At 39.4% G+C, this 14,049-nt stretch overlaps 2 protein-coding genes across 2 annotated transcripts in view; one reads left to right on the top strand and one right to left on the bottom strand.

Moving 5' to 3' along the window:
* The window catches only part of mrpl13 (mitochondrial ribosomal protein L13), a 16,828-nt gene extending 5,577 nt beyond the window's left edge, over window positions 1–11,251 (top strand). Inside the window, exons 5-7 of the mRNA XM_041987849.1 lie at window positions 1,893–1,979; window positions 2,907–3,028; window positions 10,543–11,251. Of these exons, the coding sequence (XP_041843783.1) occupies window positions 1,893–1,979; window positions 2,907–3,028; window positions 10,543–10,567 (234 nt within the window). The 3' untranslated portion in view covers window positions 10,568–11,251. The remainder of the gene's footprint in view (window positions 1–1,892; window positions 1,980–2,906; window positions 3,029–10,542) is intronic.
* A 416-nt stretch (window positions 11,252–11,667) lies between these two features.
* col14a1a (collagen, type XIV, alpha 1a) overlaps window positions 11,668–14,049 on the bottom strand; it is a 119,841-nt gene continuing 117,459 nt past the window's right edge. The window contains exon 48 of the mRNA XM_041988851.1: window positions 11,668–13,420. Within this exon, the coding sequence (XP_041844785.1) occupies window positions 13,392–13,420 (29 nt within the window). The 3' untranslated portion in view covers window positions 11,668–13,391. The remainder of the gene's footprint in view (window positions 13,421–14,049) is intronic.

Here is a 14,049-nt window from a genome sequence, read left to right as displayed (position 1 = left end):
TTCCGTTATCCAGAGTGGATTTTAAAATATCAGAAATGTCACTGCTACTTACCTTGCACCACATATTTTTCTTATCCGGTATTTGTATTTTCAGACCACACACACAGACATTATAACACTTTCTGTGTCTGCCACATGTTGAGCAGAGGAAGTATTTCCTGGTTTGACACTTATCCCTGTTTTCATGTGTGGGCATATTAACGACTCGTGTGGGGAAGTTGGATTAAGAGGTAGTGGATTTGTGCTGCTGACGGTGGCGTTTGGCATCAGTTTAAGAATAATTCTTAAGATTTTGGTTGTGTTGCATATTCATGGCCTGTCAGCTACAGACTGTTTGTTGCTTTGAAAGGAGTGTAGAGTTTGGCGTGACAGTAAGATTGATGATTACATTCAGAGCTTGATGACAAAGTGACAAGCAGATTGGAAATCAACACAGGGTTTTTACACAAGAGAGAAAAACAACTTGAGCTAAATTTTTCTCATTTTACATATTACTGTCCAGAGACCCTTTAAATACATCAGTGAGTCACTCTACTGCGCTGGGTTACTGTTCCCCTCCCCCTCATATTAAACTTGGACAATCTAGTCAGACAACCAAATTTTGGATTCTGCACCTGAAAATAATCCCCAACATATCCTCTACTTCCTCCTGCCAGAGCCATGTTTTATTTTAAAAACACCTCGTTATAAAGGAGTCTTTGGACTAAAAAGTTAATCTTTGTATTCAAGATCTTTTTTAAACTTGTAATAAACTTAGCACAAAAATAAGGACACTTTTGTTGGAAATTAAATTAAATGATTGGCAGAGAAGATTTTGCACGTTTTTCATGGCTCAACCTACATACTCAACTCTGCTGCTCATTCTACAAAAGCATTTTCCTTACAAATGTGGCACATTTAAAAGGGAAATAAACAGGTTTTCAAACAGTATACGATTAATTGCCAACAAAGAAATAAACCAAACACAAATTTTACCTTTTGAGCTGAACTTCTACAACGAATGAGCTTTAGGCCCACGGATAAAAGATAAAGTATTTTTAAAAGCACTCAGTTCATTTTGAGTTTTTTTTAATGGAAAAACAAAGATCTAAAATCATTTGATTGACCTCACATTAGCAGTGTAGTTTGCTTTTACTACAAATCAAGGCATAATTGTCATAAAGTGGACCACAGTTCCATATTATTATATATATTTTAGATCAAGTTCTTATTGTCCGTAGTTTTATTTTAATGTTTGACTGATCCAAGCTAAACAGGTGCAGAGCATTCAGAGCACCACAGAGGCTGCTCCTCTAAATACTGATCTTTGGACCAATTTGTTGCTACACACACACACACACAAAACAAAAAAACAGGCCTGTTCATAATCATTTAACACTGACTTGCATGTGAACAGGTGGTATTTATTTTCCCATATGCAGCCATTGTAAGCTAATAACAATACCATAAAATGGCTCTTGCTGTGTGGGAATCAGTGGGAGCAGGTGAATGACCTGCTCTGGTCTCCAGTCTGTTGTTGACAGCTCCAGTAGAGACATTAACCTGCTGTTGGCTCTGTTGCTGATGCAGGTTTTAGGTCAGACCGCAGACACGTGTCTTGATGATGATTTAAATTGAAGTTTGGAGAGCTGGCGAATGAAGAGGGAGAAATGGGAGTTGGAGAGAAGAACGGCTTGTCAGCACTGCCTCTGTCCAACATCTCTCTCCAGTATCTCGGTCCAGTAACTCTGTCCAAGTTGTGTAAGCTGCCTCACATTGCAAAACATGGTTGTGTTTTAGAGGCTAATGTAAGAAAAAACATGGAAAAAGCAAGTGAGGTTGCTACTGACACTTAATATAGCAAGAATCATTGAACTGAATGTGTGGCATCCTTTTCATTTTAACTCTTCCAGATTGTGAAGTTAGCAATTTACGGTATGTTGCCTCGAAATCTTCACCGAAGGACCATGATGCAGCGATTACACATCTTTCCTGAAGACGTAAGTCCCCTATTTCACCTCATTTGCCTGAATTGTTACAAGGTGTTTTCATACTGCAGGGACATTTTTTATTTGAATAAGTTCTTAAATCAATTAAAGAAAGTCTCCTCCTCTTGTGAATAGGTTTTTGCCCAACATAAAGTATCTTTTCCGTGACATAAGACATATTTGGGCCAGTTTCAGGGACTCTCTGGAGACTGGGAATCTCCTGATGAACAATATTCCTTAAAATAGAAGTCAAGTACAAGTAGCAAAGGGGCACAACACCTTCTGAGGTTTAACTAAATACATCTGCTTGTTGTGGCATTAATTGATCTGGATATCCAAACATGAACTGAATCTAATTACCATCATTGTGGGGGCAACATCATTAATTCCAAGCAGGTGTGACAGTAGATCAGATCTTTGTTTATTGATGTATAAAACACGAGTGAGTGTTGTTAGGATTTTGAGAAATGATGGGTATAAGTCGTTTAGGTTGGTCCTGATGGGAGATTCACCAGCAGAATTAAATGTGTGACATGCATCCTAAATTAGCAGCAGATGGGCTTCCTGAGCCTGGAAATGTCTGCAGTGTCATCTTCAATAAACACTCAGTTCAGCTTTTAGTACTTTTTGCAAGTTTGGTGTTTTTTGAAAGCTGTGTTTGTCTTTTAGTCTCAACTCTTGCCTTCTCCTTAGACAAACCTGGAGACAGATACACAAATGTAATGAATAATAATGAGATTTTTGACACAGAAGAGTGATGGACTAATGCTCTCTTCAAGTACTTGAGTAGAATATCTGAGCTGTGTCTGTAGTGTAAATAATAGTTTGTTTTATTTGCCTTCTCATTCACGTTCCCTCCTCATCCTGTTTAATTTTGCTTTGAGTTTTGTTTCCTGTCTAACATTTCTTAAATGTCTCATTCATCCATCCCCTGCTTAGGAATTGCCAGAAGACATTCGAGCCAACCTGACAGAGGAGCTTCCTCAGCCCAGAGAGATCCCCAGGAAACTCAGTGAATACACCCAGGAGGAGATTGACGCCTTCCCCAGACTGTGGACGCCGTATGTACAGATGCAAAAATATTTTTTATGTGTTTTTAAAGTGAAGCACATCTGATTTTTTTTTTTTTTTACCAATAATGAAGGACTGACACATTTACGTGCCATGCAATCACAAGGATGAGCCAGGAGACGATGAGAAACTGAGTACTGTCTGACAGTTTTACTTGTTCTCCATCCTTTTATATGACAGCCAGCCATCTCTAAGATTCAGTAGCTGTAGCATTAGCTGACAGGTTGTGATTGGTTGAGTTATCAATGTTTGTCATGTGGTTCAGTTTACATCGATGGCAACATTAAGTTAAAGTTTTGGCTGTGTGCTGTTACAAATACAGATTTGAAAATCAATAGGAGCTGCTCTATTTTAGGCTGTTAACTTGACCTGAAAGGTGAGACAGTGGGTGGTCAGTGCAGTGAAATCTTTATGATAATGAGTGAGGGGGGGGGGGGCTTTTCATTGCCATGTTCTGTTGAACCTGTCAGGCACTGTTACAGACACAGCTCTGTATTTTTGTCTTACTGAGCAATAGATGCTGAAATTAATTCATATCAAAGAGCATGCCAACCACTTTTTTGTGGCCAGTTTGAATTGGACACTTTCCCCTCATGTAAAAAGGAAAAAAAAAAAAAAAAGGATTCAGTGTTTTTACTGTAACCGCAAACACATGTGGCTGTGGAGTGAGTGATCGCCAGCCTGTTAAGACCTTCTTCACATGAACAAAAGTGTTTTGACAAGCGTTGTTTCCACTCTTTTGTTCCCAAAAAATACAGCATCATACAGAAGAAAAGCTCAGAAAATGCCAAACACAACCAGTGACAGTTTACTGCAGTTAGGTTACATGTGGTACAGATTTGCCTTATTATTTTCTAAAGCATTCGTACTGTAAATCCAAAGGAGTTTGCTGACATGTTATTTCCCCTCAAGTGTGCACAAAACTTTTCTGAAAGCACTGATCTCACAACATTTGTGTCGTTGGCAGCTCACTAAAAGAAACAGAAAATTCTCGTTATTCTGCAGTAACAAACACTTAATTTACAAAGTTATTCAACCAACAATAGTTGGATCTTATATAAAAACCAGAAAAGATGGTGGTTCAGTTTTCATCACTACTGTTGTTCATGCTTAGTTCTTCAGTCTAGTCAGACAGTAATTATAAATTTATGTACTAACATGTAAAGACGTCCCATTGAGAAGGTCAGTACAAACGCCACCTTTAAGCTCAATACACAGAATGTGGTACAGTCCGTTTTTGTCCAAAGAACAGATTGTTCTGCGTATAAATGTTTGAGATCAGGAACACAATTTTTACATTTTTACAAAAATAACGTGTTAATGGCGGTAACTAATTTATGTAATTAATTGCGTTAATATTTTTAACGTAATTAAGGCATGCGTGGCATGACAAGCCTCATCCATTCGTCATTTCTCTGTTTTGACGGCGGGACGTGGACAGGCAAGATGGAAAACATAAGCCAGCTGGCTCTATGGACGGATTTGAAAATAAACACAGAATTAATGGCGCAACCCATGGATGTTGCCTCCGTGGAGAATGAGGGTGTTTTAATATTCAGTCATTTCCTGGTGCAAGGGTTTCACACCCACACTTTTCCCGTATTTTTTTAAAAACTTATCCTGCGTTTTGCGCCAACGTGTCTGCACTAGAGGCTCTCTGGTCGTCTCTGTTTGTGCAGCAGCTGCTTCCTCCCTCTCCTCTCAAGTTGTTCCCTGAATCATGACGGCTGTTGCTGATCAGCTTTTGTCTTGTTGCGTGTGTTTACAGTTCAGCTGAGAAGGCGTAATTAGCGGTTTATGGTTCACACTGTCACATATTAACCCCAAAAGTATTGTTTTTGGCAGGACCTTCTCAAACACAATAGTTGGCTGATGGTAGACATGGTTTATACTTCAGCTATGGAGTCTAGAAAAGTTTTGATGGGGGGCACAAATGAGAGGTCTAGATTTTATGAAATATTGAACTGACTAAAGCGATCATTTAATTAAAAAAAAAAAAAAAGAGAAACTTGTAAAACAAACAGCAAATAATCTATTTTATCAGCAGGTGTTTACTTTGGGTGATGCTGCTGTAGGACTTTTATCACTGCTGCACAAACACTCACACTTCAGTCATAAAAGGAAAAACCTGTTTTTATCCAGATCATCAGTTTTATCAGAGTTTCTTCATCAATGTTGGCTGTTTAACTTTAGTCATCACATCTGCTGGTTTTAGGATAGAAACTTTCTACATGGTTGGTTAGATGATGATATATGAATTCTGATCTCTAACGTGGTAGAGATGATATAGAACAGGGGTATTCAACTAAAATTTAATGAGGTCCAGTTGGAGAAAATTTCTTGAAGCAAAGGTCCGGAAGATCATAATGTCTAACTATTTAGTGTGATATATATTTAAGTAGCCTAGTAGTTGTATCAACATCTGCATGTAATCAATACCTGACTGTCAAATCAAATGAATTCAGTACAATTCAAAAACTTTTTGACAATATTTATTGTCACGTAACATAGAACTGAACATATATGTATGACTGCATATATGTATAATTTTCTCTCATTAAGTAAATAATAGTAGGGCTGCATTTCAAAATAAGAGAAAATAAATAAAATGTGAAAATTGTGCTTGTTCAAATAAAGTGCTTAACTTCAGAAAAATAAAATAAAGGGAGCAAAAGCTTGAATTTCCCTTTTTCTGTTTCACATCTTGACTCAACAGTCTCAACCAATTTTACAGATAATAAATCTCAACACATCTTAACAACTGAACAGTATCACTTTCTTCCCCTCTTATATCCCACTCCCCCACTTTTTTGCTCAGTGAGAGAATTGAGCTCTAGCTTGTCCTGCCAGGATTTTAAATCTGGGCTTGAATGGAGTCAGGGCCATTCTGATACACATGTGGAGGTGCTCATTGGTGAGCCTGGAACGATATTTAGTTTTGATTATGTTCATCGTGGAGAAAGCTGCCTCGCAGTTGTATGTGGAGCCAAACATGGTCAAAATGTACAGGGCTACTTTCCTCAGACCTGGGAAAGCTGTCTCAGAGACCATTTGGAGCCAGAAAGTGGAAGGGTCAGTTCTTACAAACTGCTCTTTCAGGGCCACATCTGCTTGGAGATCAACCAATTGCATCTGGAGAGGCACAGCATTTACCCATTTAAAGTGCTGTGTGACTTCCTTTGAGAACCCCCTGACATCTGTGATGAGAAATGGGTTCTGAATGAACATGGTGAGCTGCTGTCCAAAGCTGAAGCTGTCAAAACGGTTGCTGAAGTTTACAATCAGCTTATCAATAAAGCCAACAAAAGAAGACACATCTCTCTGTCCCTGAACCTGTTCCTGCACTGCTGGGAAGTGTGCACAGTCTTCCAGCAGGTCTTCCTTGAACACCTGAAGTTTCCTCTGAAAGGAGCGGACAGCTGTCATCAGTTCACAAATTGAATTGTCCTTGCCCTGTAGCCTCAAATTCAGTTCATTCAGATGTGAAGTGATATCAACCAAAAAGGCCACATTATCCATCTGTTTTTCATTTTCTAAAAAGAGAGAAAACTGTGTTGCCTTCTGACTTCTTAGCTCTGCCAAGAAAGCTGCTACTTCCCTCCTGATGGACCAAAAGCGCTCTAACACCCTGCCTTTGCTGAGCCATCTCACATTGTTGTGCAGCAAAAGATCATCAGCATTGGCATAAACTTCTCTGAGGAATTCCTTAAGCATGCGATGCTGGTAGGAAGAAGATGCCCTGAGAAAATTGATCATTTTCATCATTGTATTCATCACTTCAGCATGCTCATCTGACAGGGAGGCGCAGAGGACAGCTTGATGAATGATGCAATGGTAAGCTATGAGCTCAGGATTGTCCTCTTTCAGTCTTGCTACAGCTCCTTTCTCTCTCCCTATCATAGCAGGGGCTCCATCTGTGGTTATTGAAACCACTTGTTTTGGCTCTATTCCTCTCTTTGTTAACATCTCCTTAATGGCCAGGTAGATGTCTTCTCCTCTTGTACTTGTCTGAAGGGGAGTGACACCTAACAGGTCTTCACAGAACGCTTTCTGGTCTGTGTTGAAAAACCTGACGTACACTAACAGCTGAGCATTGTCACACACATCAGTGGACTCATCCACAGCTAAGCCTACACATGGTGCCTTATGCATGGCTTCATCTAGCTGGGTTAGCACATCCTGAGTTAATATTTCAGTTTTCTTTGTGGCAGATGATGCTGACATGGGTATTTGCTTTATTTTATCACAAAGCTCTTGTTTTTGTTTTCCCTCAAGTAGCGTTTCAGCTACTGCACTCATGCATTCTTTGACAACCCCTCCATCAGTAAATGGCTTTTTGTGTTGACCCAAAATCCAAGCAACTCTGAGGGAACACTCATGAGCACGTTGTTGGGCAGTGAACGTGTGGCTCAGGATCCTGGTGGACTGGTCATATTGGGCTCTGAGACCACTTATTTTCTGTGATCTCACTTCAGATTTAAGTGGGTATGTTTGTTCAAAACCTTTATGTTTTGTTTCATAATGGCGTTTCACATTGGCACTTTTAATAAGTGCCACGGTTTCGGAACATATGAGACACACTGGTTTAGTGCTCCCAGTGGGAAGTACGAACAGAAATGAGTCCGTCCATTCCGGATTAAATGCTCTATTTTCGCTGTCCACTTTTCTTTTTTTGGAGAGCGCCATTTGATCCTTATTTTTCTCACCCTTTCTCCGTCTCACTCCTGTTTCAACTTTCTCCGGCGCTGTCGCCTGTATCTCTCCTTTTCTCCGTCTCACTCCTGTTTCAACTTTCTCCGGTCGCTATCTTTCTTTGTCTTTCTACCGTCTTCTCATGTGTTACTTGCCTCTAACTCTCTCATCTATCTGCACTGTAGAGTCGCAATGTTTACCGCCTGGAATGCACAAACTTGATTGGCTGAGTAGTATCACGTGGGATGGCTTAACTCGCATGCAATTGGTCTGTGCGTTTCCTCATTCGTTAAAACCACTACCGTAAAGACTACAAACGTTACGCCAGTTAAAATAGAAGCGCCCTGTCAGGTTTTAAATCATAACCTTCTGTTTTGGCTGTTGGTCCGGGTCCGTATGGGACGGCGTCGGGGTCCGGACTCGGACCGCGGTCCGCCAGTTGGTGACCTATGATATAGAACAACATATAGAAGTACATGCTGCATTTACTGACCATTGGACATCTGACGTTTACCCTAGAGAAGGTCAACTAACAGTAAATATTTGTAAGCATTAGCTCGTTCTGTTGATACAGTGCAGTAAAAACGGGCAAATTTCAGGCATAGTCATGAATGGTGATTAATCATGATTAATCTGAATAAAAATTTCAATAATTTAACAGTCCTAATTTTTTTTACTTTAGTTGCTTAAATCAGCATGCAACGTCATCTCATATCAATCACTGGCTTCTGCTTCGATCTTAAATCATATCATGGCACAATTTGAGGTATTGGCAAACAAACCATTAGCCATTAAATTTCTATAATATTTTGTTACGATCAAATGATTTACACCCCTACTGCACAATCTGATGTGGCGAGCCAATCCGTCCACATCCCAACATCAAAACCACAATCTGTAAATATCGTCACCCTTTATAGCACTTTAAAAAGGATTCATTTTCAGGAGCCAAAAGATGAATTTGCATGTGGAAAATGGACACAAATGCATTGAAAATTTTGTGTTTACCAAAATAGCCATTTTTGTGTGGACAAGGCTGTCATTTAATGCGCAACAAACAAGGACTGACTGTTTGACAGGAGATCACTTTGTTCATTAGGAGTTTACTGTTTTCTATTTTGTAGATGTAAGCTTTGGTTTCTAATGCAACTTAGTCTGAGTGGCATTTGAGCTCTTCTGAGAAACTGTAATATAGATGAAGGTCACTGCACACAGTAACACTGGTGCATTCAAAGGTTTTAGTTCTCTCTGTGGCCTTGCAGTCTGAAAACAGAAATTATCAAATGTCACAAACACACATGGGAAAGTTAGCTCTTTCCATCGCTCTGAGTAGGTTTACAAGGTTTAAGTTTCTCTGCAGAGTGAGTGTGAGAAAGCATCTGTTATTCAGCATAATCATATTCATGGCTTTTCTAACTAGACTATTTTGAGGTTTGAGATTAGGCTGACACTGTGACCTGCGGTTTGCTGGCATGATAATGTCATGCTGCTGCATTTCTGAGCTCTCACCTGCACTAAACCTCATTCTCACAGGTTAGCTGAGAGCATTTTCTCTTCACCTGCCCCGCAGTAGCCTTTGCATCCATTGATCTGCAGATTCATTCGCCCCTCTTCCAGCTGCTTGTTCTGGTCAAGGTCAATTCTCTTCACATGAACAGTTTCTCAGCACCCAGGCAGTAAAATAAAATAGTTTTAACTCTTTAAGATTTTAAACATTGCACACATGAACTACACTACTAGTTATCTTGAAAATTGTGTCTCAGAATTGGTATATTTCAATGTGCCAGACAAAAAATAAATAAATAAATACCAGTAACTGCCACCATGTAAAGATCGAGGCAGAAATTTCTGACTCTGAAATTCTCAGTGGAGGAAAAATCTGCTTGGTTTGTTATTACAAGAAGGAACGCCCATAATATTTTTTTTTCTTCTTTTTTTGTTCTAAATTTGGACTCAAAGTTGTCTTTTAAAGCAAATTTCAATAAAACAAGCCACACCTGGCCCGAATCTGTCCTTAAATTTGAGGTGAAATAACTAAATGAAGTGAATCATCAGAGCGGTCTGTGCGTCTTGCTGTGTGTGTGTCTCATACAGATGCATACAGCATGTCTGTGCTGCGTTCAGCGTTGCTGTCAGCGGGTGTGTGAGGTGATAAATGAGCCTCTTCGTATTGTTTACTGGTTCAGTCTCGTCAGCCAATCAGCTTGTGTGTTCAGGCCAGTCGTTGTGTAGCCATCAAGGTCAAACTAATCCTGGTTTATTTAAGAGATGTGCCTCAGCCTCATTAAAATTCACTCTTGCCCTGCCTTACTCATTTTACTGATCAAATATGTGTGTGTGTGAAGCAGTGGGGTTGAGGTCACTGAGGGCGATTCAATTGTTACCCTTTATTAAACACATAGTTAATATTCTCTCGGAAAAATGCTGGAGCAGTGGAGAGAGGTGATGACAAGATATGAGCACTCCGATATAACACACACCACATAAACGGGAGCCTATACACACAAAAACATAAACATGCTGCTTCTGTCGGCACTAGAATTGTTAGATTTGATAACATTTTTGTCTACTTAATATCAAACCCAGTACAGCATGTCCTGATAACATCTGTCTGCTGTGGTCTAAGCTTGACATTAAGAGAGAAAAGCAGAAAGAGAGGATGTTGCATCTGAACTCATTTTAAAATGAGTTCAGGGGGAAAATGATAAGATCTATCCAGTTTCTCATCTGTCATTTTGTGCCCATGTTTTTCCTTTAAATTGACTTTTCCGCCTTCCCAGTTCTAATATGTTGTCCTGTGTTTTTTCCACAGACCTGAAGACTACAAGGCAAAATGAAATCCAAAAAGCAGAAGTTTTTTTTTTTTTTTTTTTTGTCATATACGTTAAACACTGTTAGCAACAGTTCCCTCAATTGCAATTGTTACATTTATTAGTTTGTGGCCAAACAGGCTTTAAAGGATTAAAACAGACAAAAGCAGCTTTTCTCTGATTATATGAGACATTAAAATGAGCCTTTGTGGAAATTCAGCCAACGGTTTTTATTTCTTCTCTACAACGGACATCAAGGCTTGATCAGACTTTCAGCACCGAGCTGCTCTGTAGATGCCACCAGAATCAACACAAACTCCATCCACCTCTCTCTCTCTCTAACACAGTCTCTCTGTCAACTGCCTTGGCCTGGACATGGCCACAACAGACCTGAATTATCCAGGAACAGCTTGAGACTTCACCATGTGGTTCAGCTCTGATCAGAGAAAATCAGATTCTGTGACTCTTTGTCTGATTTATAGAAGCATGAAACGTTCAGATCTGGCCCGTGAAAATGACATCTGTTAGAGCGGGTCTTGCCTCTTAAAGGTTTCACTGTGAAACTAATTCGGTTGCTATGACAATATCAGCAGGCTGCAAATTTGAACTTCAGTCAGGACTTGTGTTTTCATTGTTTCCACAAATTTGTCAAAGTATAAATCAGTCCTGTGTTAGTGAATTGCAAAATGGTCTAATAAACCATTTAATGAATCTGCTCTTGTCAAGATGCGTTTTTACATAAATGTTATAAAATCTGCTTGTTTGACCTGTTTCTGGTAAAGAGATGACCTAAGCACAATGTTACGGTCTCGTTACAGATTTATTGGTCATAAAAGAAAACAAATTAAAAAATGAAGAAGTTTATTTTGTACAAAGGGGTGTGATGGGGAGACGAAAAAATCTGTTCGCACCTAACAGTTTAAATCTAGACTTGTGCCAGCTCACAGCTAAACTTTTAGTTTTTTTTTTTTCTTTTGTTTTTTTTTTAGGGACTGCAGTGCAGGAGGGAAACAGTTTTCATTTAATTTCTTAATGCTTTCTTTGTAAATTGGTAACTGTTATCAAGTCTCATTTCCATCTCCATGGTGAATAGGCAGAAAAAAAAAAACTGGCAGCAGAAGACAAACTGGTTCCTCAGTTTTATTAAAACTCATTTGTGACAAGAGAATGAAACATTGCAGGACAGAAAGTTATGGTTGCTAAGTTTTAAATAAAAAGTAATGTTACATTTCATGTGTATTATAATAATAGTTCATTAACTGAACTAATAATTCAGCCAAAAACTAAACAATACTGTACGAAGAAGTCACTTAATATTTTTTTTTACACAGTGAAAAAAAGACAGCATGGGTGCAGGGGATTCATGATTCGTCATTGTAAAAAGCAGTCTGTACAAATGTTGCCAGCTCGAGTTAAACTGAAATATTTGGGCTAGTTACAACTAAAACAAGATGCACATGCCCAGTTACACACTCGGTGATCAACTCAAAGGAGACATGCAGCTTCACACAAAAAAAGAAGAGTTTAAGTCCTTAAATCGGCTGCATGATGGGTTGGAGCAGGTTTTACCGTTACATTACCAGTGGGTGAAGCTAACATAGATCAGGCACTTTTTGGACCTCCCTTTTTGACATAGATATTGTACAAGAGTCCACAGAGCTATTTACATGATTTCACCTGGTGGGGGGAAACCCACTGGAGATGCAGGGAGTGGGATTCTCACTGGTTTCAGATGAGCAGTGTGTGTCACATGTTTGATTTAATGCATGTGTGTGTGTGTGTGTATGTGTGTGTGGCTTGTAGGGCTCAAGCACTTAAGGTGAGTCCATCCTTCCTCTCAAGTCCTTCCTTTTCTTTCCCATCTGTGACATCACGCGAAAACCTCCTGGAAACGCCTGGTGACCTCAGCTCCACGTCTTCAGAGTGGCTTGGGTGGTAACCATGGTGACTGTGAGCCAATTGAGAAGACTGTTGGGGGTAGTTCTGAGAGGGGTAACCACGGTAATAGGGGTCTTCCTCTTCCTCCTCGTCCTCCTCCTCCCCTCGGTCGTTGTTGTAAGCTACTGCTGCAGGGTTGTAAGGCTTTCTGTAGGGAGGGTTGTAGGGCTGGTAGCCACCATGAGGGAGGGGCTGGACTAGAGTTATGGGAATATTTAGGGTCAGTTAGAGTCTATGCTTCCAGATTGGAGGGAGGTTATACCCAGTTTTGGGACAACAATCATGATGGATACCACCACCACTTGTTATAAAAAGCTGAAGAGATGTTTAGACCGAAGCACAGCAGGAATGTGATGCATGCAGATGGAGAGGCAGCTGCACAGTTCTCAGACTACACAACCAGATTTGGGATCCAAGACAAGTCGTAAAAATGACTAAGAATGGAAACTGAAGGAAAATCTAAATTTCTACCCCTTCTTCCTAGATGTGATCATTTTTCAGCAATGAAAAAGATCCCATTACCCTTGGGGTGAAATAGATTTTCAGCAAATCTGTGTTCAGTAATGGGAACATCCTATCAGCTATATATATATATATATATAAAATTGTTTAGCTCATTGATTTGGCTTTGAAAGAAATGATTAGCTGTGAGTTTAAAGCAGTGTACATCACTGCTGACAAATGGTTATTTGATTGGTGGTGGCGAGTCACAGCTGGATTGTGGACTTGTTTGGATTTTTAAGATGGTAAACTAATCCAGTTTTAGCTACTGCTAAAAGTTTTATGAGTGAAAGATCTGAAGGTGTGTTCTTTCCTTGGAAACATGGCAACCTTTAGGTTGTGAGTGGATTTCCTAATGAGGCTTGGAGAGAGTTTTGAAGAGGAGGAGAGGAAGATGGCTAGAAAGAGCTCTTCAGTAATCGTTCCCATAGTCCCGTTGAACTTAGAGGGGAAGAGGAGACACAGGAAGGGGAAACAAAAGGAGGAAAAAGAGTGATGATGTTAACTCATGTGAACAGGAAAACCCAGTTACACCACAGATTTTAATCTTACAGGACACCCACAGCTGCTGAGACATGGTTATATACAGAAAATTAGTGTTAGAATTTCTTTTTTTAGAGAAAGAAAACATCTTAATAAAGTCTGAGTTAAGCAAACATAATAAAATATAAATATGTAATGCTCAGAAGAACGTAAAATGACAGATGCCTATTTTTCTTTCTGTTCAGCTAAAAGTACAAATAAAGATATGTAAAAGAAATCAGAATAACATGTTGCCACACCGAGCAAGGAGGCACAATTTGTTGCAGTTACAGAACTGAGTATTTAACAGTGTGAAATACTCCCATTCACATGGATTCAAGAGGGATTACAGAAAAAATGTGGATCAGTTAGTGTAATTTACAATCCTTCTAATCATTTAGACATTTTTAACTAAAAGCTGTCCTGCAAACGGTATGGTTATTTGGAAGTTTATGTGCATTCATGATTAAATGTTAGGGCAAAATTGAACTTTCCATTTATTCTCTCTCTCTGGTTCAATGATTATACATCAATGTCTTAAGGAACCT

This window comes from Melanotaenia boesemani, chromosome 6, assembly GCF_017639745.1.
Source record: "Melanotaenia boesemani isolate fMelBoe1 chromosome 6, fMelBoe1.pri, whole genome shotgun sequence".
Lineage (NCBI taxonomy): Eukaryota > Metazoa > Chordata > Actinopteri > Atheriniformes > Melanotaeniidae > Melanotaenia > Melanotaenia boesemani.
Note: the sequence above shows the minus strand (reverse complement) of the source record. Positions and strands in the feature narration are given on the sequence as shown.